At 45.6% G+C, this 26,730-nt stretch overlaps 1 protein-coding gene across 12 annotated transcripts in view; it reads right to left on the reverse strand.

The window, feature by feature from the left end:
• The window catches only part of LOC143982506 (zinc finger CCCH domain-containing protein 11A-like), an 805,224-nt gene that overhangs the window by 517,898 nt on the left and 260,596 nt on the right, over positions 1-26,730 (reverse strand). For all 12 annotated transcript variants that reach the window (XM_077481309.1, XM_077481314.1, XM_077481311.1 and 9 more), the window contains one exon: positions 14,728-14,823. In XM_077481309.1, the coding sequence (XP_077337435.1) occupies positions 14,728-14,823 (96 nt within the window). The remainder of the gene's footprint in view (positions 1-14,727; positions 14,824-26,730) is intronic.

Consider the following 26,730-nt stretch of genomic DNA (forward strand, 5'->3'; position numbering starts at 1 on the left):
CCATGTGGGGCCGATCCCAATACACCAAGGGAGGTGAAGAGAAGAGAGAAAACGTGTGAAAAAAAAAAAAAAAAGGGGGGAGAGGAGAAAGAAAGGTAATGTAAAAAGCTGAATCAAGTGTTACCTGCCCTAGCAGACAAAGCACCAGGCTGCACTCCTGGAATAAGAGAAATATTACACAACGTCGCCCAAGGTTCCCAGATCAACCGGAATCTCTCCGTTTTGTCGTGCCACTTGGCCACTACTTGTTCTTGCACCATAATCCATGTTACCTTAGATCTGAACATCTTATATGAAACCGTGTGTTTCTTCCAGGCCTTAGCTATCGTAATTTTAGCCCCAAGGAAAACAAAAAACGCCAATTGCTGTAAATGTTTGGATAAAGCCGGGATGAAAAGATTTAGTAAGGCTAAACTGGGGTGTGGTAGTACAGCAGTCCCCGTAATGGAACTAACCGTACGAAACACTTTCCGCCAGAAGGAACGGATGCGTGGACAGGACCACCAGACATGAAACACATCTCCTCCCAGACCACAACCTCTGAAGCACACTGGCGAGGAACCCGGAAAAATTCTTGCCAGCCTGGAAGGAACATAGTACCATCTAAACAGGACTTTGATACCTGCCTCAATTAGAGAAACATTAAGTATACCTTTGTGAGCTCTCATCGAGGCCCCAAACCACTGTTTCGATTCCCATGAGCTGCCCAAATCAGCTTCCCATGCGAGAGCATAAGGGGGCTTGTTGTCCTTCCACATGAGAGCCGCGTAAATCAGGGAGATGCCCCCCCTCTGGTCCGTGGCCTGCGCACACCATTGCTCATATTGCGTTATAAAAGGAGGAAGAGGCTTGGAAGTCCAAATGGAATTCAAATAGTGTGAGATTTGTGTAAATCTGAACATTTCCGATTCGGGCATATCTAGTTTCTTTTTGCAATGTGATAAAGAAAGAGGACCGGAAGGGGAAAAGAAGTGTCCAATTCTGTATAACCCCTTATCCGTCCACCATTTAAAGGCTTCTATATTTTCCCCCGTGGGAAAATCCCCATTATGAAAAATGTGTGTTAGCGGTTTCAGTGGGGAGATCAACGAGTCCCGTTTGAATAGGTTGGAGCTAAGCGCCAATGAATGCGAAAGGGTGGGAGCCAGAATCGCTGGTCTGCGTTTGGGGCTACAACCCATCAGGAAATCTATTGTGTGGTGGGGAATAGATTGCCGTTCCATCAATAACCAGTCCGGTTTTACAGAACCCGAGAAAGCCATTGATATCTGGGCCAGTTGTGCCGCTTGATAATAACCCCATAAATTGGGAAGACCCAACCCCCCTTGAGATTTCAATCGATAGAGTGTGGCTGAGGAGCACCTATAGCCTTTCTTCCCCCAGACAAACCTCACAATGTCCGTTTGTATTTTGTCAAGGAATGTTTTGGGGACTGGAATTGGGAGTGAACGGAACAAGTACAATAGACGCGGTAGAAGTGTCATTTTCACCGCATTAATCCTACCCAGCCAGGAGATGCCACAACCGGACCAAGGTACTAAATCCTCTTTGCATTTTTGCGCCATGTAGGGATAGTTAGCTTTGAATAATGTGTGTATATGGGAAGTGAGTTTTATTCCTAAGTATGGAAGCTGGGATTGTGCCCATGAGAAGGTAAAATTATTCGAAAGTTGTGATAGCATATCTGTGGATAGCGTAACATTCAGGGCTAAAGATTTCTCCATATTGACCCGGAGTCCCGAAATCTTACTAAAATCTAATAAAGTCCGGTTAATGATGGGCATGGAGGTCAGGGGCGAAGTAACAAAAAGAAGGAGGTCGTCCGCATAAAAAGGGCGCATTTATGTTCGCAGGACCCGCACCTGACCCCCCTAATGTCGGGGTTGGAAGTAAGGCAATGGCTAAAGTTTCTATGGCTATGGCAAAAAGAAGCGGAGATAATGGGCACCCCTTTCTTGTCCCCCTACCAATACCGAACGAGTTAGAATATCTGCCCAACAGACGCACCTGTGCCGAAGGATTAGAATAAAGAGCCGATATAAGGTTAAGAAAGTATTTTCCGCACCCCCATCTCTCCAGAATATCCGTAAGGTACAACCAATCAATAGAGTCAAAGGCCTTATGAAGGTCAATGGACAACAGAAACCCCTGTTGCGGGGAACCTCCGTCCCATTGTGCCTTTAGGAGTGAAATAATATCTACTGCGCGCCTAATCTGGTCTGGTCCTTGTCTCCCAGGGATGAACCCCACCTGATCTTTGTGGATATACCGGGAGATAAAGCTTGAAAGCCTGTTCGCCAGTATTTTCGTCATTATCTTAATATCATTATTGATAAGCGATATAGGCCTAAAATTGCCTACCACGCTGGCATCTTTACCAGGTTTTGGAATCACCGATATAAATGCGGAGTTCATGAGAGAGTTAAACATTTTCACCAGATAAGGAGCCAGAGAAGGGCCAAACTTCTTATAATAACCGTTGGAGAATCCGTCCGGACCCGGGGCAGAACCCACTGGAAGCGTTTTGATAGTGTCAAGTACTTCTGCCTGAGTGAACGGATCCTCCATAAGATCCCTGTGATCCTCTGAGAGCTTGGGCAGTGGGAGATCACTCAGGAGCCGCTCCCGAGCACCCTTGGAGGTACTAGTCCCCTGCTTGTATAAGTCCGAGTAGAACTTCAAAAAAGTGTCCATGACTTTAACAGGATTCTGAGAGAGGTCCCCTGAGTGAACCCTGATTTTAGGGAAAGACTGAGATCGTGGCTTGGGGGTCAGTTTTACTGCTAGGCGTGAGCCCACCCTGTCTTTTTGTGCATAGAATTTAGCCCCCGTCCAAGTAAGATGTTGAGCAGCCGCTGTAGTTAAGGACATATTCAGTCGGGCCTTGACCTAGTCTAGTTTGGCTAATGAATCTGCCGTAGGGCGCTGTTTGTGTGTTTTAGCTAGGGTACGGAACTCCTCCATGAGTTTGAGAGTGTCAGCCCGGTGTTGCGCTTTGAGATTAGAGGACAACTGTATCAGTTTGCCTCTCATTACAGTTTTATGTGCGGCCCACAAAGTAACCGGCGTCGCCTCCCCGGTATCATTCAGCTCAAAGTATTCTCGAATAGCAGCCTCCAACATTGCGCTATGTGCAGGATCGCTCAAAATGGATTCCCGGAGACGCCAACATGGGCGGCTCCCGGAGCCCATAGGTCTCCTGGACACTACAACCACCATGGAGTGGCCCGATAAGGACGAGTCCAAGATCCTTGCAGTAACCAGCAGAGGAACCGTCTGGGGTTTCGTAAAAATGTGATCTATTCTGGCATAGGTGTGGTGTGGCACCGAAAAATGTGTATAATCCTTCGCCCGAGGATTCATCTCCCGCCAGGAGTCAATCAGACCACCCGAGTGGAGCATGCGAGCAATGCTAATGCTCTGTTTCGATGGACGCTTGGGTTTTGACCCACCAGATCCCGATTTATCCAAAGAAAAGTCAAATGCTACATTCGAGTCACCTCCAATAAACACCGTGCCCTGAAGGCGGTTCTGTAGCTTCCTCAGCATGGATGCAAAAAAGGAGCTTTGGCCCTTATTGGGTGCATAGTAGGAAACAAAAGTGTAGCATTCCCCATCTATGTGTCCCGAAACCAGAATATATCGACCCTGGGGGTCCTGAACAATCTCAGGTTGGGAGAGGTTTATATGTTTGGAGAAACACACTGCCACCCCTCTAGTCTTGTTTTCCGCGGAGGCCAAAAAGAACTGAGGATAGTGCTGATGTAAAAATGTGGGTTTGAAAGAGGAAGGGAAGTGCGTCTCCTGTAGTAATAGAATGTCCGCATGTATGGATCGGTAATGTTCTAGAATCTTCCTACGTTTTAGTGGGGAGTTAAGGCCTTGAGTGTTTTGCGAGACAAGTTTAAGGGTGGGCGCTTTAGCAGGTGTGTCAGCCATGGACCAGAGGGGGGAGACCCACGCAACTGAACAAGAACTCACCGCTCCCATGAAATAGGCCACGCTGTGGGCGAATCCAGAACCACCAATAGGTCCCATAAACGTCCAGGAGTGCAGGCGGGATGTCGTAAGTAAAGTCGCCTTGTCTGCAATAAACATGAGGAGAAAGGAGAAGGAAAAAGATGAAAAAGAAGAGGGACAAACAATCATAGGGAGAGAGAACAGCAGCATGAGGAGAACCATGTTGCAATACCATTGTGTTGTCAGAAAAATACATACAGGGGACCCCCGTCCCCATCCTCCCCCCCGAGCGGTCGGAACCCCTCCAACCAACTCTCATCCGTAAATGGACGGGGCAACCCCAGACAAGGTTACCCCGAAAATGGCCCAGAAGCTTAAACAATACCTCTGAGCCAGGGGGAGCGCACTAAATCCACCACCGCCCCGCCACCTTAACTATATAAACTGTGGAGCCGCCACGGGCTCCTATCGAAAATGTAAACCGAGCGCCCCTCAAGAATTTTAACAGTGGAGCAGCACTCCTATACCTATGGCAAAGGGAATGGCCCATTTCTCGCTCCAGACCCACCATCCCCCACCCCCCCCCCCCCCCCCAAAATAGAGACGGTGGAGAAATGGCCATACCCTTATCAGACCAGTACCTAGGGGCCGTAAAGGACTATTTCAAACAAAGATTATGAAAATATGCATATCCCTTAAAACATTCCCTGCTACCACAGACAGTAAACCTAATATTATCCCCGATAAGGCATATACATTACAGGCCCGTCCGATATGAGAAGAGTTCGCTGTACCGGTCGTTCGAGTCCAGAATAGCAAGGCCTGAGACCTCAACCTGAAACTAAAAGAAGTTGACCTAGACCAAGGTTATAATGCAAAAAATACAAGAGAACAAAAATACAAAAAAATGTAAAGATGCAAAGATGCCAAAGCCCCCCCCTATAAAGATACATGGCGAAAGGAGAGCAAAAAATCAGACAACTTGGGGAGGGGAAGAAGGCCCCAAAACATATTTCAGAACATGTGAAGACTTCCCACCCGTAACCCTCTAGATAGAGGAGGGGGCCAAGAGAGTCCCAAAAGACCCCCGAGTCCCGTGGCCCGTGCCACAACCAGGGGATCCCCGAAAAAGAGGAAGTTCAACCCCATATGGGGAAACTAAAATAGTCTCAAGGTGGCAGATTTTCTTTGGATCGTTTGGAGCTTTGTGTCAGCCAGATCTGCTGCAGCGGGCTCGCTGGGGGAGGCCTCTTGGTTGACGCTGGGGTACCCCTGGTGGAAGGTTCCTTTGTGGGTTCCAATTGTAGCAGACCTAGTCGAATCAAAAGTTTTTCACCTTCCTGGAACGAGGAGAATCCAAAGCTTTTGTTCTTGTAAGAAAAATTCAGCCTCAAAGGAAACGACCATCTGTAAGCGATTTCTTTGTCCAACAAAACTTGTAGCAAAGGTTTAAACGACCGTCTCCTCTGTATAGTGTATGGGGAGAGGTCAGCGAATAGCTGGATCTTGTGACCCTGGAACGAGAGATTTTCTGCATATCTGGATTTTCGCATGACCTCCTCCTTCACCGAGTAATAGTGCGGCTTGACTATAATGTCCCTGGGTAAACCGTCAGAGCGGGGGGCCTGGAGAGCCCTATGTGCTCTATCCAGTTCTAGATGGCGATCCGGGATGTCAGGGATCAAATTCTTTATGAGAGATCTCACCACCTTGTGTACCTCTTTTTCAGATTCTGGGATCCCCCGTACCCTAAAATTTTATCTTCTCGACCTGTTTTCGAGGTCATCGATTTTTGCAAACGCCGTTTCTAGTTGGTCCTGAACCTCCTCCAATCTAGCCGAATTCTGATTGATCCGTGATACAGCCTGGTCAGTTTTCCGTTCCACAGTGTCCCGCCTCAGACCTATTTGCTGCAGATCTGCATGTATAGAGGTAGTGATCTGATTTGCCTAAATAGCTAGGCTTTTGGAAAGCATATGTGAGAAAGCAGTCATCATGGAAGGAAAGTCTGTGGGGGGAGGGAAATCTTCCTGTGCCTCACTGACTGCCAGCAGCATGCCTGTATGGGGATCCCTCATAGGTGTAGTGGGATATCCTGCACTCAATCCCCCCAGCAAAGACTCAGTGGAAGAGGGAGAGTTAACTGATGGTAAAGGGGCACAGTCTGTACCTTGGAAAGGCAACCGTTCCTGGTCCTGGTCCGCTATGGAAACTTCCTGGGAAGCTGTGACTGGGAGGCCTCGTGTAGCCGCCATCTTGGCGTAACTGACAGGGCCGGTTTCGGCTTTCATACGGCCGGACAAATCCTTTCTGGCGCTCGGGGACGCCATCCGCGGGTTCCCTGAGTGTTCCCCCACTTGAATCTGCTGTCCGGTACAGTGTGAGGGCGCTCTGGAGGCTCCGGTGGTTAACCACTTCAATACAGGGCACTTTCACCCCCTTCCTTCCCAGCCCAATTTTCAGCTTTCAGCGCTCTAGCGCTTTCAGTGACAATTGCGCGGTCATGCTACACTGTACCCAAATGAAATTGTTATCATTTTGTTCGCACAAATAGAGCTTTATTTTGGTGGTATTTATTCACGACTCCGTTTTTTTTTTTTGCGATATAAGCGCAAAAAAAGCGGAAATTTGGGAAAAAAACAATATTTTATTTTTTCTATTTGAATAGAAATCCAATAAAATCAAATTTTGTCATAAATTTAAGCCAAAATGTATTCTGCTACATGTTTTTGGTAAAAAAAATTCCGTTAAGTGTATAATAATTGGTTTGTGTGATCACGGACATATGTACGCAAATGATCATGTACATATGTGTGCAGGTGATCACGTACATATGTGTGCAGATAATCATTGGGACATGTGATTTTAGTGGGACATATGTGGGGGACATGTTTTTATTATTAGGGACATGTGTTTTTATTATTTGGGGACATGTATGTTTTGGGACATGTGTGTTTTGGGGACATATGTGGGGACTGTGTTTGTACTGTGTGGTGTGTTGACACTACACTGATGATCAGTGAGTAAAAAGCTGTGAAAAGCAGCCCATACTCACTGATCATCAGCCGGCTGCAGCGATCCGCTCTCCTCTGCGATGTCTTCCGTGTGAGGAGAGGAGAGCCGATTGCCTAGCAATCGGCTGTTTGTTTACATCACATGACGGCCGTGATTGGACACGGCCATCATGTGATCAGGAGGGCCAATCACAGAGCCCTCCTGCCGATCTGAGATGTGCCGTGTCCGGGTGACACGAGCACATCGGGATCGCGCCGCTGCGCGGGCGCGCGCGCGATCCCGCTACTCCTGAAGGACGTTCCTGAACGTCCTATCAGGAGCAGGCGGCTCCCACCCGGCCGTATATATACATTGGCCGGGTGGGAAGTGGTTAAAGCAGGGCAGCGGTGGAGCGGAGCTCTAGATGCCGGCGGCCATCTTGGGAAACCCCGCGCATGCGCTTGAGGGCAGGAATCTTTTATAATATGCGTTTGTGAAGCCATCCGGTCCTGGACTCTTCCCTAACGCTAAATTCATCATCACCCTATTTAGTTCTTCTTCCGTAATTATTTGTTCCATTTCCTCCAATGCTCTTTTCGGAATAGTCGGCAGTTCCGCTGCTCTTAAATAATCTCTATTTTTTTTTTTTTTTCCTTTCCTCTAATCCCCCCTCCCCGTTCCTCACTGGGTTCGGTTCAATATTATACAACAACTTGTAATACTTTTGAAATTCTGCTGTAATTTTCTGGGTATCTATGTTTTGTTTCTTATTCACTACCAAATTATGGACATGCTTTAATTCTTGTTGTCTCTTTAACTGTCTAGCTAGTAACTTTCCTCCTTTACTCCCTTGCTCATAGAAACGGTGTGCATAATACCTTTGTTTATTTTTCACTTTTAGATCTAGACATTGGACTAATTTCAATAGTAATCCCTCCACTTTATTCGCCTCTACACATTGTAGATTATTTTTATGTTTAATTTCTAATTTATGTATTTCTTCTAAAAGTTCCTCTATTTCCTTTTGCCGTTCCTTTTTTATATATGAGCCCTGCACAATCAATGCCCCCCTCATTACTGCCTTATGGGCCTCCCACACCATCTGGTTGGACACATCACCTGGAACATTATCTACAAAATAATCAGTTAACCTTTTATATAATTTTTCAAAAACTCTTTTATCATCCAATATATTTTCATTTAAACGCCACATTTTCCCTTTACTCCCTACCGTTCTCATCCTCATATTTATTTCTATTGAGGCATGATCTGAAATTGTGATTAATCTAATTTTAGAGGATTGTACCCTATGTAGATCAAACTGATCTATCATAAATAGGTCTATCCGTGAGTATGTGTTATGTATCTTAGAGTAATAACTAAAATCTTTCTCTCGTGCATGTAGTGTCCGCCAACTATCTATCAAATGTAACATTCTTAAACTCTTTTTTAAGTGTCTCTGTGCTCTAAATGATAATGGTGTTTTTCCAGATGATGTGTCCATCTCAGGATCTAATGTGAGGTTAAAATCTCCTCCTAATATTAATATCCCCTCCCTAAACTTCCCTAATTTTTTCAACGTTTTTGATATGAAATCCACTGTGCAATTATTAGGGGCATAAATTGTTGCAAATGTACAGCACTGCCCATAAATTTTCCCCTTCACAAACAGATAACGTCCCTCTGGGTCTGCTTTTACTTCCATACAAGAAAAAGGGCATTGCTTATGGAACGCTATTGAAACTCCTCTTGCTCCCTTAATAGGGGAAGTCGCATGATGCCACTGACTAAACAGTGAACATGGCAATCGAGGGGTTGCCCCTGACGTGAAGTGCGTCTCCTGAAGAAAATCTCTGTTCCCAGGGAACACAGCTCGCACCAGAGCCTACCCCTTTTACATGGGGAACCCAGTCCCCTTACATTGTAAGATATTATCTTGACATCCTCCATCTCCCTTCACCTTCCTCCTCCTACCCCCCCCCCCCCCCCCACACTCCGTTGACTTCCTCTGGTCATACCTGACATCATCAAAGCATTGAGATACCAAGGGCAGGGGAGAGAGAGAGAAAAAAAAAAAAAGGAAACCCCCCCTCCCCCTCCCGGATGTACTTATTTTACCCAAATACCCTCCACTAATCGGGGGATTTCACCTCCTTCCCACCTATCTGCGGAATTAGAGGTCTCCCTTCTTGTTACCATCCTATTGGGGGCAACATAACCATCGGTGCGGGTGATAACCCTAGTGTCCCCCCCGAGCGGCACCACCCACCAGTACAGAGCAACCGAAAAAAAAGAAAAAATAATACTTGCTAAATGAGAGAGACTGATAGGTACACACAACCAAGACCTCTTGTGTGTCCGCCACTGCCAGTTTAATGCCGTCTTGGTCTGTCTCCACCTCTTCCACTCTATGTCCCAGGGCTACTATATCCTCTCTTAATCCATCCATCATTTGTTTACAAGATAGCTCTACAGCTGCAATTAATGCTTGTATATCCGTTTTTGTAGGAAGAGCTCTCAATAACTCCTTTAGTTCTTTATCCATTGTCACCCCTATTACCTCTGATTGGGACACTATTTGCTCTAATGAGGGACTCTGTGCCAGTGTTGCGGGTTTTAATATAGCTTGTGGTATTTGTTTGCTTATATCCCTTCCTGGGGATCCTTCTGGGAACTTATCGTGGGTCCGACTCCCCTCACAGTCCGCCCCTCGTTTATTTTCTTTTAAGGGGTCTACCTTTCTCACCCCTTTAGTCCCTTCTCCAGGGATATCCTGTGTCCCATGCTGCCCCTGGGCTTCTTTAATAGACTCAGTCTCTATGCCTTGGTAGGTTACTTTACAGGCCCTAGCTGTATTCGTATGCTTCTCCCTCCCAGCCAAGCCATCCTGCTCCTCCATCCCCAGCACACCAATCAGTCCATCTCCAGCCAGTGTTAGACTTGTTAAACTTCTCCTTTCAAATCCCGGTGGGCCTTGACCCTTCATTAACATTTCTTTTTCATACCTGAGCCTTTCTTGACTGACCTGGCATTCCGGAGATCCAGCGTTTTTCATGTCTCGTGGGTGGGAGGAGCCTGAATTCAGGAAGTGGGAGGACCGTTTCACGTCTCACTCCAGCTCTGCACTGGTCGGCTCAGCCTCCCCAAGCCCGGAAGTTCACCGCACGCTCACACAGCGCGTCTCATCTCCACAACATGCCCTTCGGCTTTCCTCCCCCTGGCCTGCAGTCATTTGGGCACCAGCTCATGTGCCTTCTTAAGGCAGTCATCCCTAGGTGAGTGTTGGGCTTACCAAGACTTATGCGTTGACTGCAAAGGCTGCAGATGGCAACACTATTGTCAGCAGCGGACACGTTAAAAAAAGCCCACACTGCGGAGCCATGTTCCGGCGTCCTGGGAGCGCCAGATGTGACTGTACATGGCTGATGCCTCGCTTCTGATACATTAGCAGCCTGGTTTGTCCCTTCTGTGCAATGTAAGTCCCGTCTGCTTCTCCTCCCTATCTGCTGGTCCATATCTCCCTTTGAACTCCCCTCCTCTTCCTCTCTTGTGGGCACCCACGTGCCATCACTAGACACAGCATCATCAACGTCACCTTCCCCACCGCTATAATTAGAGATCTCGCAGTAGACAGCAACACCGGGGACCAACCTCCTCGGGCTGATCTGGGTACTGTCGTCAGACTGCTGAGTGGCGGTTGTTGCTACTTCCTCTTCCTGATCCAATGCCAAGAGTGGCTGCGCATCGGCAATGTCTTGTGATGGATCAGAAAATAATTCCTGTGACTCAAGCATTTGGTGGTGGTAGTGTCTTTGGGGGTGCACACAGCAGAGAGTGAAGAAGAGGGTGCAGATCGAGAGGATGGGGAGGGTGCAGAAGAGTAAGGTTGAGTGAGCCACTCAACCAAGTCTGGTGCGTCCTTTGACGTAATCAAATGCACTTTCTGCAACTTGCCACTTTGGCTCAAGCCTGTTGCTCCTGCCCTACCCCTACCACCCCTGCGGAAGGGCCTGCCTCTTCCTCTGCCTGTCATTTTTTAAATTACCCTGTAACAAAAGTCTCTAGAGAAGTGTAGTATATGTGGAAGAAGGTATATAACACCCCGCTTCAATCTGTCATTTTGGGGGGGCCACTGGTCTATCACACCAGTTATAATACTTTTTTCTAATTACGTTTGTCACTCTTTGTAGTATCACTGCAGAACCGCTCAGCAGTCACAATGCTCCACAGTGGAAATGCACTATACTATGCTTTCTATATTTGAAAGTATTTTATACGTGTATCACACCTCTATATACTGCACACCAAATAGTACACCTATACCAGTCCTTAAAAGGACCTTTGTGGACCTAATAGTAGCTAGCTAGTAGCCAGTGAATTGCAGACTGTCCCTGCTCCAAACATCAAACTATTCCTCCCTACACTGAGAAATGACAGCTGCAGAATCGGTCAGCAGCACTGCATGCAGTGCACTATAATATGCTTTCTATATTTGAAAGAAAGTATATTATACGTTTATTCCAACCCTATATACTGTACACCTATACCAGTGGACCTAGTACTAGCTAGCTGGTAAATTGCAGACTGTCCCTTCTCCAAACACCAAACTGTCCCTCAGTCCCTACACTGATAAAAGACAGCTGCAGAATCGGTCAGCACTCAGCAGCACAGCAGTGCACCATAATATACTTTCTATATTTGAAAGAAAGTATATTATACGTGTATTACAACCCTATATACTGTACACCTATACCAGTCCTTAAAAGGACTTTTGTGGACCTAATAGTAATAGCTAGCTAGTGATTAGAGTGACTGTTCCTGCTCCACACAGCGTCCTTTCCCTACAATGACAAAAGACAGAATGTAAAATGGCCGCCAGATCAGGTCTATTTATAAGGTAGCGGGTATGTCCATGTGCTGAAATGTCTTAATTGGCTGACCTCTACCCCATGATGGATGTGTCATGGGTCAAAGTTCTTCACAATGTAAACAAATATGGCCACCGCAAACAGCACCCGAAGTCCGCCGGGTTGGCGAATCGCGAACGAGCAAAGTTTTGCTGCAAACCAACCACCGTGCGAACCGAAAGGCCATCTCTATTGCCCGTGTCACCAAACCTGAGCAGCAACCACTCTGCTCTATCCCTCCACCGCCAGGCTGCAGCTTTTCCTGTTTAGCTTAAATTACTTCCGTATTACTGATGCCGTTTAGCCACGCCCCCGCACAAAAATGCCCCCCTTCCTCTTTCAACAGGGAAGTGTGTGAGCGCTGGCATCATGGTGGGTGGTGGCGGGGTAAATTCTCCACCTGACGAGCGGCCGCGACTTGCCCAAAAAAACATTTTTTTTTCTTTTTTTATAAGAAAAAAAAGAGGCAGCTGGCTGGCATTCAAGGGATCAAAAAACGCCAATATGGGGGTCCAGGAAGTGATCAGAACCCCCCTTCATACCCGAGGGTCTGAGCTGGCTTGAATGGAGAGGCGAGTGGAGCTTCTGCTGTTTCCAGCATCAGAATGGTGAGTGTTCAATACAGCCTCCAGTGGTGATACATAGACATGACATAACAACACAATACATGGAAGCAGAGATTCCTGAGAAAATCTCCCCTACCTTTCCTCACAGCAGGGTTTATCAGAGATAAAAAAAACAATCTTCACCTTTCACGGTAGACTCTGAGACCTTAAGAAAACCTTCAGGAACAGGGGTACACTCAGGTAATCCCACAATCCTGGACCTTCCTAGAAGACCCTGCCAGTAAACTTTTATTAGCCTTACTACCAAAAAGTACTGGATCCAAGGGCCCAACTTTAAAAGCATTCGCAAGCAAAACCTTGCATCTTCGGATGACGAGGCCCAGGTACAATTCATTTAGTCCATTATGGGGACATCAGAATGGATCCAGTCAGGATGTCTGGCTCTCATCAAAGGATTACTGCCCGTGGAGCTCAGTACACACATCCTTACACATGCCCAACACCTTAGACACTGGCAAAAAAAAAACCGAGGACTCCCAGTAGTGGGAGGGGTTATATGGGGAAGTTCACACCTTAAGGGGCAAACCAGTGTCCAGCACCTGATACGCCAATATAACCCACGTGTGTCCCCTGATGTAAGAAAAGACCCCCTTGTTAAAGGAGGCTTCCGAATTCTGATAAGCACGCCGACCACAGCCCAGGATTGTGGGGAAGAGGCCCTTGCCCCCGTTAACATGGGGTCAAGGTGCTTCAGAGTGGGAAGAAGTCTGCCACAATGTGCTAAACTGCTGTGCACACTAGCACATTACCTGTCAAACCATGCTTTCCAGCACAGTTGTCACTGTTCCCACTGGTAAAGAGCACTGCCATCTTTCTTCTGGTGTTTTTTCCAGGTTTGGTCAGTTTGTCTGCTTGAATGGCCAGTCTGCAATGACATCACTCTCACGCATGGAAGTCATGGTACAGAGTGGTGCAGTAAAAGTACACTGTGCTGTGCAAGGGCAGCTCAGTGTACATTCTGTCATTAAAAAAAAAAAAAAAAAACTTCCCTATCGGGGGTTTTAATTTTTTAGGTTCAATACTGCTTTAGAGCTGAAATATGTTACTGCAATTTCCACTGCTGGGGAAGAAACATTTAATAAGTGCAGCTTATTCATATAGTAAAGATGCAATTTCCTCTTCATTCTGCTGGCTGCACTTTCCTGTTTCAAATGGCTGTTTCCCCTTTCAAGTTCCTAATGAATTCCCTGGAATTCATTCTATGAATTTTATGCACCCTCCTCCCAACAGGACAATGTGCCCATGTGCACATGCAGCCAGAGATAAAAACACACAGATAACACTCCTTTCCTCCTCCAAGGGAAGTGATTGACAGTGACTCCTGAGACGTGGGAAGCCACTGTCAATCCCTACATTTGGAGGAGGAGGAAAGAAGTGTCTTCAGTGTCTTCTCATCTGGGGCTGGCATTAGTCTCTGCTGGTAGAGGAAGCATACAGATGTCAGACAGGTGTTACGAATGCCAGAGCATGCTGACACAGAGACTCATGAGATTTGTGACCAGTGATGTCAAGAGTGCACCCTTCCCCACCTGTAAGATTGAGGAAGCAGAGCAGTCAAAGCAGGTGTATGCGGTTGCTATATGATCTAGATAAATTAAGACATATAAATCCCCACAAGCACCTGTTCAATGGGATAAAAACAGTATTTTTAACTCATTGTAAAATCCTTCTCCTAGAATACATTAACCACTTGCCGTCCAGACCAATTTGGACATTTTTTTTACATACAAGATTTTTTTGTTAGAAAATTACTTAGAGGCCCTGGAGAATAAAATGGTGGCTGTTGCAATTTTGTATGTCCCACAATATTTGTGCAGCCATTTCTGAAACATATACATTCAGGAAAAGATCCAGTTAAATGTATTTTAATGCACACAAACAGAATAGAAAACCCAATTTTTCGGTAAAAATATAAAAGATTATATTTTGCCAAGAATACAGATAGCAAACAAGTAAATATTTTAATTTTTGCACGGCAGTAAAAAGATGACAAACTACGGCACCTAAAACTTGCAAAGTATTCCACCTGTGATCAGTGAATAGTGGGTGCAATAGCCTTTAATATTCCTATGTACACCATACCATTGACAGTAGTCCTCTATTAATGAGGTTTTCTGAAGGACAAATTGCATATCAAAACAAAAGCAGTCTAATTATGAAATGTGAGTAATTCTAATTAAGGACAGTACTTAATCCTACACAAAACTTACAACAATATTTTGTAACTTTTTGGGACATACTTTTTTTATGGCGAGCATCAGGAGCAATAACAGGTGATATCTTCTTTCCAAGTCTTTCAGATAGTGTTTTCTTTACTGCCGGAAAGCTTTCTCCCCCTGAAACAGCATACAGAAAAAATAATTTATTGAAAGTACGTCTGTTGCCGTATTTGTAAGATTTCTTAAAGAACCAAAAGCCAATATGGATACTGTATATTTACAGTATATCCATGCATCTATTTACATGTATGCAATATAAATAACATACAATATGCGCACATATTAATGATGCAGTGCATTCTGAAGCTTGCATAGAGGTGCTGAGAAGTGGAAATAGTAGACTCACCTGTATCTACAGGTTTGTTGCTTCATTCCTAACTGCATTTGCTTTATGTACTCCCAAAGACGATTTTGGCTAAAACATGCTTAAAGGTGTAACGATAACCTGCCTTGTCTTGAGAAAGGACAGAGGTGGAACAGAGATTTAAATAAAGAGAATGAACACTAGAGTTAAATGTTACAAAATAAATCAATTTTATGCATGCGCAGTCTCCTCTACCTGAGCTCAGCTATAGAAGGTGCATACAATTGTTAGCCTCCTTGCGTTAGCAAGAAGGTTAAATAAATAAATTAAAAAAAAAAAAAAAAAAACGAAAAATACATAAAACCAATAAAAAAAATAAAAAATTAAAAGCACCTGTCACCCCCCTAAAAAAAGCCAGCGCATAGCCTAGGGTGTGTATGTAAACAAACATGCATTTGACGTAACTCTATGACCATCAGCAGGAGAGCAGTAATTCTAGAGCCATCATTAATGGTTAACTCTAAAATGATAAAGGCTTTTAAAGGACCACTTCAGGATCAATAAACGTGGTCATTTCTTATTGGATGGCTGCTAGCGGTGTCTCCTCAGGAGAGAAGAGGACCACCATCATTACAGGGGGATGGTAGGGGATTGGTAGTTTCAGTGCCATTGCAGCACCAGCATTCTTGCCGGCAGTCTGTAATGATAGGGCCCACCCTCAACCCTGAAGGTTAAAGAGGAGAACGCTGGTTTTGAGACTAAGGTTGCTATATAAAAGATCCTGTGAGCCTCCTCTGATTATAAATTGCCTAAATGGCACAGTGAAACAGCTGCAAGTGTTAAGCATGTCTCATAAAAAACATGCAGATAAAAGCATAAATAAATATATACGCTGCACTTTCAAATAAACTCTTCACATTATATATATATATATAAAATGTGATAACCAAAGTGCAAATATGCATGTGAAACACACATAGTAACTAGTAACACCCAGTAACTAGTGACTGTAAAAAGTGACAATAGTGCAACAAATGGTTACAAAAAATAAATGAACATATAAATGAAAATAAATATTCACACTAGTAAAAAGTGCTATAACCTGCATCCATATGTTGATTGGTTGTATCAAAATTATTGTTCATAAAATCATATAGTGGACCCAATCCACTTAAATATATAGATGAATAAAAAGTGCTTCTATGCGCATGTGTCATCCAATTTCAAAAGTGCTTCTAAAGTCCATGCGATTTGCAAACTGCTGTGTAAATTATCCAAAATAAGCCGCAGTGATCCATGCGATTTGTAAACTGCTGTGTGGATAATCCCAAGCAAGCCACAGTGATCACACTCAGGTGCTCCTAAGCTTGTGACTTTGAACTTAAGCTTAGTAAATACACGCCTGTGAACCCCCTCTGGGGCTCTGCAGTTTTAACCAGACTCCTGGACCCATCAGCACTATACCTCCGTTGAGTGAAAAAAGGACTGGATGGTGTAATAACGTTTTTACAGTTTATTAATCACATGAAAAACCACTCTATGAGGTACTCACATAGTATAGGTGTGTCAGTGCGCCACTCTGCATCAGGAAAACAGCATGTAAAGATACCTGATCGATATTGGGATGGTATGGGGTTCTTTCCTGACAGCTCACATGTTGAACGTCCATCCTGTCCCCCTCCCCATGAGTATTGATACAGGGAACTTCCGTATCTACTTAAAGACTATATTTCCCCCCTGAAGTAGATACGGAAGATCCCTGTATTGATATGCTTTGGGGAGTTACTAGTTACTGGATGTATCACGATGTGTGATTCACACACATATTTGCACTTTGGTTATCACATATACATAAATAATGTGAAGAGTATATTTTAAAGCACAACGTTTATATTTATTTTAAAGAATAAAGTTATTTCACTATCCCTAGTCCCAATGAGCATTTATTGTGGTTGTAAAGTCAGAAGGTTTGTTAATGTTAATGCATCCTATGCATGAAAATAAAAAGCCTTCTGTAGGTGGCAGCCCCCCTTAGCCTCATCTCGATAAAGCGATGCTGCACAAGAGACTTGGCTGTCGGTGACTCCCCTCTTCACTGACTGAGACAGCAGCGTGGGGCCATTGGCTCCCGCTGCTGTCAATCAAAATCAGTCAGCCAATAAGGAAAGAAAAAGGGTGGGCCCACTGCTCATTGTCTGAATGGACACAAGGAGCTATGGCTCGGCTCCAGTGCCCCAGTAGCTGTCTGCTTCCTGTGGGGGCACTCAACAGGAGGGAGGGGCCAGGAACACCAAAGAGGGACCCAAGAGAAGGAGGATCTGGGCTGCTCTGTGAAAAACCACTGTACAGAGCAGGCAAGTATAACAGGTTTGTTCTTTTTTTTTTTTTTTTTAGGTAAAATTAAGACTTTAGTATCACTTTAACCCTTGCAGTATTGAGGGCAATGCAATTTTTAACAATCCTAGGGTTTCAGCTTTATATCAAAACAGAATCCTGTTATAGTCACAATGACCCAGATTTTCATTAAATGAGTGTCTGTAATAAGCTCTGCATTGTTTGAAATTAACCACTTTCAGACCGGACCATTTCGCTGGTCAATGACCAGAGGTCTTTTTACAATTTGGCACTGCGCTGCTTTAACTGGTAATTGCGCGGTCATGCAATGTTGTACCCAAACAAAATTTGCGTCCTTTTCTTCCCACAAATAGAGCTTTCTTTTGATGGTATTTGATTGCCTCTGCGATTTTTATTTTTTGCGATATAAATGTAAAAAGACCGCAAATTTTGAAAAAAAATGATATTTTCTACTTTTTGTTATTAGAAAAATCCAATAAACTCAATTTTAGTCATACATTTAGGCCAAAATATATTCAGCCACATGTCTTTGGTAAAAAAAAAAGTCAATAACTGTATATTTATTGGTTTGCGCAAAAGTTGTCACATCTACAAACTAAGGTACGTTTTCTGGAATTTACGCAGCTTTTAGTTTACGACTGCCTATCTCATTCCTTGAGGTGCTAAAATGGCAGGGCAGTACAAAACCCCCCCAAATGACCCCATTTTGGAAAGTAGACCCCCTAAGGAAATTGATAAGTGGCATGTTGAGCCCATTGAATATTTTATTTTTTTGCCTCAAGCGATTGAATAATGACAATTTTTTTTTTTTTTTTTACACAAAGTTGTCACTAAATGATATATTGCTCACACATGCTATGGGCATATGTGAAATGACACCCCAAAATAAATTCTGCTGCTTCTCCTGAGTACGGGGATACCACATATGTGGGACTTTTTGGGAGCCTAGCCACGTACGGGGCCCCGAAAACCAAGCACCGCCTTCAGGCTTTCTAAGGGCGTTACAGTTTTGAAGGCCATAAAATGCCAAGATGGCACAAACCCCCCCCCCCCCCAATGACCCCATTTTGGAAAGTAGACACCCCTAAATTTAGGGGTACACTAGTGAGACTAGGTAATAAATGGCGGGTGCCCTGAAACTATAAAAAAATAACTAACCAACCAGCGTCACCTGTAACAGTTATATGGTGATCACTGGTGAAAGGGTTAACTAGGGGGCAATCAGGGGGCTTTATGCGGTAGTATATGGGGGTCCCTGGCGCTATAAAAAGCTGCGGCGAACCTAAATACCTACCTGCCTAACTAACGTCACCTGTGACACTAATACAGCGATCAGAAAAATGATCGCTTATTAGGCTGGGTTCACACTGGAGCGATGCGGGAACGCCACGAATCCGCGGCGGGTTCCCGCATCGCATGCCTCCCGGCGGCAGTTCACACTGCCCTATGCGAACTGCTGGGAGTGTCAGTGAAATGTTAATGACACCCCCAGATCAGTTCGCATATCGCAGTGCGATCTGCAAACTCGGATCGCATGGTGTGAACACCCATGCAATCCGATTCTGCTGCGGACCAAAAAAAGGGTCCCGTGCGAGTTTGCGGCGGGTGCGGCACGAATTCAGCCATACTATCTGTATGGCTGAACTCGAATCGCACAGAGATCGGATGTGATTTGCACTGCAGTGCGGTGCGAATCACATCCGTTCTCATAAACCGCTGCAATGTGAACCCAGCCTTAGTGACACTGGCGACGGGGGGTGATCACGGGGTTAAACCTTTATTGGGGGGTTAGGGGGGTACCTTAGAACTAAAGGGGGCTAACCCTAACTGCCCTAACAGTTATTACAGTCACAAATGACACCCGCCGGGTGATCAGGGGGTTAAACCTTTATTAGGTAATAAATGGCGGGTGCCCTGAAACTATAAAAAATAACTAACCAACCAGCGTCACCTGTAACAGTTATATGGTGATCACTGGTGAAAGGGTTAACTAGGGGGCAATCAGGGGGCTTTATGCGGTAGTATATGGGGGTCCCTGAGCTATAAAAAGCTGCGGCGAACCTAAATACCTACCTGCCTAACTAGCGTCACCTGTGACACTAATACAGCGATCAGAAAAATGATCGCTTATTAGGCTGGGTTCACACTGGAGCGATGCGGGAACGCCACAAATCCGCGGCGGGTTCCCGCATCGCATGCTTCCCGGCGGCAGTTCACACTGCCCTATGCGAACTGCTGGGAGTGTCAGTGAAATGTTAATGACACCCCCAGATCAGTTCGCATATCGCAGTGCGATCTGCAAACTCGGATCGCATGGTGTGAACACCCATGCGATCCGATTCTGCTGCGGACCAAAAAAAGGGTCCCGTGCGAATTTGCGGCGGGTGCAGTGGGTGCGGCGCGAATTCAGCCATACTATCTGTATGGCTGAACTCGAATCGCACAGAGATCGGATGTGATTTGCACTGCAGTGCGGTGCGAATCACATCCGTTCTCATAAACCGCTGCAATGTGAACCCAGCCTTAGTGACACTGGCGACGGGGGGTGATCACGGGGTTAAACCTTTATTGGGGGGGGTTAGGGGGGTACATTAGAACTAAAGGGGGCCAACTCTAACTGCCCTAACAGTTATTACAGTCACAAATGACACCAATGCAAAAAAAAAAAAAATGCAATTGGTGTCACTGTGACTGGGGGGGCAGGGGTAATTGGGGGGGTGATCGGGGGGTGAAGGGGGGGTGTGAGTGTGCCTGGCATGTTCTACTGTGTAGTGTCGTGTTGGTGCAACTCACTGATCCTCTCTCCTCGGTGCCGGAACGAAAAATACCGACACGGAGGAGAGATTACATCACTTCCTCTCCTGTGTTTACATTACAGGAGAGGAAGTGATGTCACGGAGCATTTCCATTCGTCGGGAGCGATCGCAAGGGGGTGGCCATGAATGAATGGCCGCCCCCTCATCCCGGATCGCTCCCGAACGAATACCGACCGCCGCAGGCACCGGGGGGGGCCCGATCGGGCCCCCCACCCGCGGGAACGCAGGGACGTATATATATACGCCCATATGCCTGCCCGTGCCATTCTGTCGACGTATATCGTCGTGCGGCGGTCGGCAAGTGGTTAAACATGTTACAAGCTAATTTTATTGGGATTGGATGGCTATCCCTGCGGCTGTCAGAAATCAAAAAACTCTTTAGCACAATCAAGTAGTGGCCCCTTGGTAGTTATCTTTTTTAGCTGTAATAGCCACATACAATATCTCACAAAAGTGAGTACACCCCTCACAATTGTGAAAATATTTTATTATATCTTTTCATGTGACAACACTGAAGAAATGACACTTTGCTACAATGTAATGTAGGGAGTGTATAGCTTGTATAACAGTGTAAATTTGCTGCCCCCTCAAAATAACACAACACACAGCCATTAATCCTTTTGCTGCCAGAGCCGGTTTTCTGTTTTTTGCACACGTTTACAAAATCATTTTAGACCTGAAGATTACACAAAACCCCAAACATTATATATTTTCTCTAAGTAGACACCCTAGAGAAATGAGTAAATAGATACCCAACATGCCAAACCTTGATTTTTTTTTTTGCGCCCAATAAATGGTGTCAAACTTCAGTACCCTATATTTGCTATAGGCGACAAGCTTCAAAGACCCCTCTATAGGTATCAGTTTAGTGTTACGGAGGTGGTCTTGGTGAAAGAATTATTGCTTTCACTCCAGCGTGCATGTAACATGTGTATCACAATCGACTGTTTCACGTGTAGGCGCCCGGCGCATGCGTTTACATTTGTGCGTGTGTAAATGTGGGGGGGGGGGGGGGGTTAAAAAATTAGTGGGGGGGATTTTATATGTTTGGGTGTAACTTTTTTGCAAAAAAAAATAAAAAATTTTACGGAACTATTTTTTTCCAATCACATAGGTAACAGTCTCCTATATGATTTATTTGATGACAGGTTCTCTTTATTGAGAAATGCAGGGTCTAAAAAAAAAAAAAAAACCCTGCATGTCTCCCCTGTACTCCACTAAATGATTTGCAATGCAGATCGCATTGCAAATTAACCTACACTGGCAAAGTGAGATGCGGACACCAAGAACATGACTCGGAAGTGACGTCAGAGGCGTCGCTTTCCGGGTCACTGCAAGAAGGGGAGGAGAGCTGACATGTATACTCTACTCTCCTTCCCCTCTACCCGCTATGACTTTCCCAGACCCGCTGATGGGCAAGTGGAGCCCGGTAGGCATGGTGCATGCGAGGGGGGGGGGGGGTTGTGCCATTATTGGGGGAGTGTGAGAGCAGTCGGATGGCAGCGGGTTTGCCTGTCAGTTTCACACACAATCCCAGTGGCTGTGCAATACCCCCTGCCGTTGTACGATGGTGTCAAGCGTGCCTTGCGGGAACTAAGTGAGTACAAAGACAAGTGCGTCTTGCCTACAGTCAAGCATGGTGGTGGGAGTGTCATGACCTGGGGCTGCATGACTGCTGCCGACACTGGGGAGCTACAGTTCATTGAGGGAACCATGAATGCCAACATGTACTGTGACATACTGAAGCAGAGCAAGATCCCCATCCCTTCGGGGAATGGGCCTCAGGGCAGTATTTCAACATGATAATGACCCCAAACTCAACTCCAAGATGACCACTGCATTGCTAAAGAAGCTATAGAGGGTAAAGGTGATGGATTGGCCAAGTATGTCTCCAGACCTAAACCCTATTGAGCATCTGTGGGCCATCCTCAAATGGAAGGTTGAGGAGCGCAAGGTCTCCAACATCCACCAGCTCTGTGATGTAGTCATGGAGGAGTGGAAGAGGACTCTAGTGGCAACCTGTGAAGTTCTGTGAACTCCATGCCCAAGAAAGAGTGTAAAGACAGTGCTGGAAAATAATGGTGGCCACACAAAATACTGACATTTTGGGCCCAATTTGGAAAATTTCACTTAGGGGTCTACTCACTTTTGTTGCCAGCAGTTTAGACATTAATGGCTGTGTGTCGAGTTTTGAGGGAACATCAAATTTATACTGCTATCTGCTTGCCAACCGCCGGCTGTCAAATGACGGCCAGGCGGTGCGGCTCTTGTAGTGCGAGGCCGTCACAGCCGATCACTAAATGTAAACAAACTGTGGTAACAAGATGTTACCAGGTTCTCCTCCTCACACACCCATCGTGTGTGAGGAGAAGATTGCGGTGACATCTCGTTACCGCTTACAGAGTACACCAACACACACGGATTGCCCCCCCCCGACCAATAAAGAGGACGTGTCACCACCCATCATAGTACCTGTCACTCACAGTCCATCAGAGTATCTGAATACCTGAGTACCTGTCACAGCCCATCAGAGTACCAGAGTACCTGTCACAGCCCATCAGAGTACCTGACAACCTGTCACAGCCATCAGAATACCCAAATACCTGCCACAGTTCATCTGAGTACCTGTCAAAGTCCATATGAGTACCTGGATACCTGTCACAATCCATATGAGTATCTGTCACAGTTCATCTGAGTACCCGAGTGCCTGCCACAGTCCATATGAGTACCTGAGAACCTACCACCGCCTTTCAGAGTACCTGAGTACCAGTCACCAGGCCATCAGAGTACCCGAGTACCTGTCACCAGGCCATCAGAGTACCCGAGTACCTGTCACCAGGCCATGAGAGTACCCGAGTACCTGTCACCAGGCCATCAGAGTACCCGAGTACCTGTCACCAGGCCTTCAGAGTACCCGAGTACCTGTCACCAGGCCATCAGAGTACCCGAGTACCTGTCAGCAGGCCAGAGTACCCAAGTACCTGTCAGCAGGCCATCAGAGTACCAGAGTACCTGTCACCAGGCCATCAGAGTACCCAATTACCTATTTGCAGCCCATGCCTCATAGAATATACGTTGGGGTGTTTGCTTTCCAAAATGGGGTAATATTGAGGGTAATTTCACCGTCCTGGTGCTCAAGGACCTTCAAAAGTGTGATGGGTAGGGATGAAATGAAATGTGCAATTTATGCTTGTAGAACGCCTGAAGGTACTACTTCAATGTTCAGCCTCTCTATGTGACCAGACTGTGTAAAAGTCCTACACATGTGGTATCGCCATACTCGGGAGGAGTAGCAGAATGTGTTTTGGGATGTAATTTTTGTTATATACATGCTATGTGTTAGAAATATCTTATAAATTGACAATTTTGTGTAAAAAAAAAAAAAAAGCATTTTAACTTTTTCCCAAAAACTTCTGGAAAAAATTAACAGTTTAAAAGACTCATTATGCCTCAGATTATACGTTGGGGTGTTTGCTTTCCAAAATGGGGTCATTTTGTGGGCAACACCATTGTCCTACTCCAGGGCCTTCAAAAGTGTAATAAGTGGTTGTGAAATGAGATGTGTAATTTTTGCTCGTAGAATGCCTGAATGTGCTACTTCAATGTTGGTGCTCTGTATGTGGGCAGGCTGTGTAAAAGTCTCACACATGTGGTATCGCCATACTCGGGAAGAGTAGCAGAATGTATTTTGGGGTGTAATTTGTTGTATGCATATGCTGTGTGTGAGAAATAACCTGATAATATGACAATTAAAAAAAAAAAAAATAACTTAATTTTGAAAAGAATTGTGGGAAAAAAATGACAACTTAAAAAAAAACTCACCATGCTACTTAGTGTAGTAATATGGCTGAACCAAAGTGACTTTGTATATAGAAATACCATATTAATCACAACACTTAGGGTTGAATATATTTTTATTATATGTCAGGTCGAGCGCGGTTGCCATTTAAAGGAGAATCACTTTTGAATGAAGTCTAGGTCTTTCGGTTCTAATGATATATTTAAAGCTTCTGTTTTGTTCAGGTTCAGTTTGAAATTGCTATGCGCTCCGAACCGGGCAAGCTCCTCCAGGATGGCAGGGAGACTGATTCGGGGTTGAGTGACATATAGGAGTAAATCGTCTGCGTAGAGTGACAGCTTACGGGGAGCCGAGGGGATGTTGATCCCATGAATAGAGTTATTGTTACGAATGGCTTGAGCCAAATGTTCAACAGTAATTGCAAACAGGAGTGGCGATAGCGGGCATCCCTGCCTGGTGTCGTTCTGGATCCCGAAAGCCGCTGACGATTCCCCATTGGCTAAGACCCTCGCAGACGGGCTTGTATACAAAGCCATGATTTTAGTGAGCATTCGTGGGCCTAAGCCTAGTTGCTGCAGGGAGGCCTGGAGAAACATCCAGCTCACCCTATCAAATGCCTTTTCGGCATCACAAGCTAGGAGAGAAATTGGAATGTTGTGGAGTTTGGCATATGAGATAAGGTGGAGGGTCTTAGTGGTATTATCCCTGGCCTCCCGGCCTGGGATAAAGCCCACTTGGTCACTATGAATAATGGAGGGGAGCAAGGCGTGTTGCTAAAATTTTGGAGTGAAGCTTGAGGTCGATGTTCAGTAGGGATATGGGCCTATTGTTTCCACAGTGTGCATGGTCTTTCCCCGGTTTAGGTATTACAACTATCTGGGCTTGGAGAGTATGTAGTGAAAGGGGATGTGTTTCGTCTATTTCCTCAAATGCCCTGGCCATAATCGGGGCGAGTTGATGTGCAAATTTTTTATAAAATTGCGGGGAGTATCCGTCAGGGCCTGGGCTTTTACCATTCTTCAGACCTTTAATCACTGTTAGGAAGTCAGACGTGGTCAGAGGTAGCTCCAAGTCAGCCCTATCGTTTAAGGAGATGGTAGGTAAGGCCGTAAATCTTGAATATAGCAATACAGATCGGACGATGAAGCGGGGCTCGATACATCTGGGGAGGGGAGGTTGTAAAGGGAGGAATAGAAGTCCCTGAACTCCAAGACAATCTCAGAGTTCCTGAACTTCTTCTGTTGGGAAGACGATAAGATGTGAGGGATGTTTTGTCTCTGTTGTCTAGGGTGGATAACTCGTGCAAGGTGCTTTCCGCATTTGTTAGCCTGTGAGTAGTGGGTATGGCGGCCTTTGTTGTATGTGTTTGGCGATCTCGCCGAAAAGATCTGAAGCAAGTCCCACCTCACGTTAGAGAGTTCCGTCAGGGTCCGAGCGTCTAATGTGCGTTTATGGGAGGCCTCTAGGGAAGCTATCTGTGAGAAAAGTCGGCGTATATCCTCAGTACATGCTTTTTTCAATCTAGAGCCGTGTTGTATAAAAATACAGCGAATAACGCATTTCATGGCTTCCCACTTGGTCATATTACTTGTCTCATCGTGGGCATGGTCGCTGGCGAACTCTGTGATTGCTTGAGATACTTCTGCGGCGCATACCGTGTCAGTCAGTAAGTTGTCGTTCAGCCTCCACGTACCACGGCGAGGGTAGCGAGGGAGTTTCCCAAGAGTCAAGTGTACTGGAGCGTGATCTGACCACAACCTCTCACACTGAGGGTCGAAGTCTAGAAGGTTTTGGCAGAGGAGGAAGTAGTCTATCCTACTGTAGGATTTATGTGCAGGAGAGTAGTATGTATAGTCCCTATCAGAAGGGTGTAGCAGTAACATATCTGCCAAGGTGGCCCTGAGCTTGGTCAGTGAGGTGGGTGACAGGTGGGACTTGCCGGTAGAGGAGTCCAGTCTCGGCACGAGAGGGACATTCAAGTCGCCCCCTAGGATCAGGTTAGGAGTCCCGAAGGATTTGAGGCGAGCGGTCACGGAGCAAAGGAATTGGAGTTGGTTCTGGTTTGGGAGATAAATATTGGCAACAGTTAACACAGTTTGTAAATATTGTAATTTCAAGAATAAAAACCTTCCTTTGGGATCTATGTCACTTTCAAGCACCTGTGGTGTAAAGGATCGGTGAAAAGCCATGAGACCCCTTTTGAGCTCGCTAGGGGATTCGTGCTGTGAAACCAGGTTGTGTAATGTCTATCCAGTATTGAAGGCACCTTATCGGTCCGAAAGTGAGTCTCCTGTAGTAACAGGACTTGCGAGCCGGCCTTGTGAAAGTGATGTAGAATCTGTCTACGTTTTTACGGAGTGTTAAATTCTCTACAGTTAAGAGAGGAAAACTTAATGTCTAGGGCAGCAGCCATGGCGAGGGGAGGTGGAGGGTATGCCCAATGGAGCTACTGAATGCAACTGAGTGGGAAAGTGTATGAGTAAGCTGTGCATCAGTGGTGAGGTAGAGGAGGGAAGAGGGGGAGGACAAGATAAGAGGGGAAAAAAGAGAGTCAAAGCGCTGAGGTAGGAAAGTGCACAAGCGCGCCCACAGAGGGGCATGGGAGGTGTAATGCAGGTAGGAATGGAAACAGGATACCTGTAACAGCGTGGTATATTGCTTGCTAGGAAGCTGAAGGTGTAAACTTGTAGGGAGAATACTCCCTCTAGTGTCCATTCGGGGGTAGAAGCGATGGACACTACAATGTAAAG

Source organism: Lithobates pipiens, unplaced genomic scaffold, assembly GCF_037356315.1.
Source record: "Lithobates pipiens isolate NorthernLeopardFrog02 unplaced genomic scaffold, aLitPip1_a1.2 Scaffold_16, whole genome shotgun sequence".
Lineage (NCBI taxonomy): Eukaryota > Metazoa > Chordata > Amphibia > Anura > Ranidae > Lithobates > Lithobates pipiens.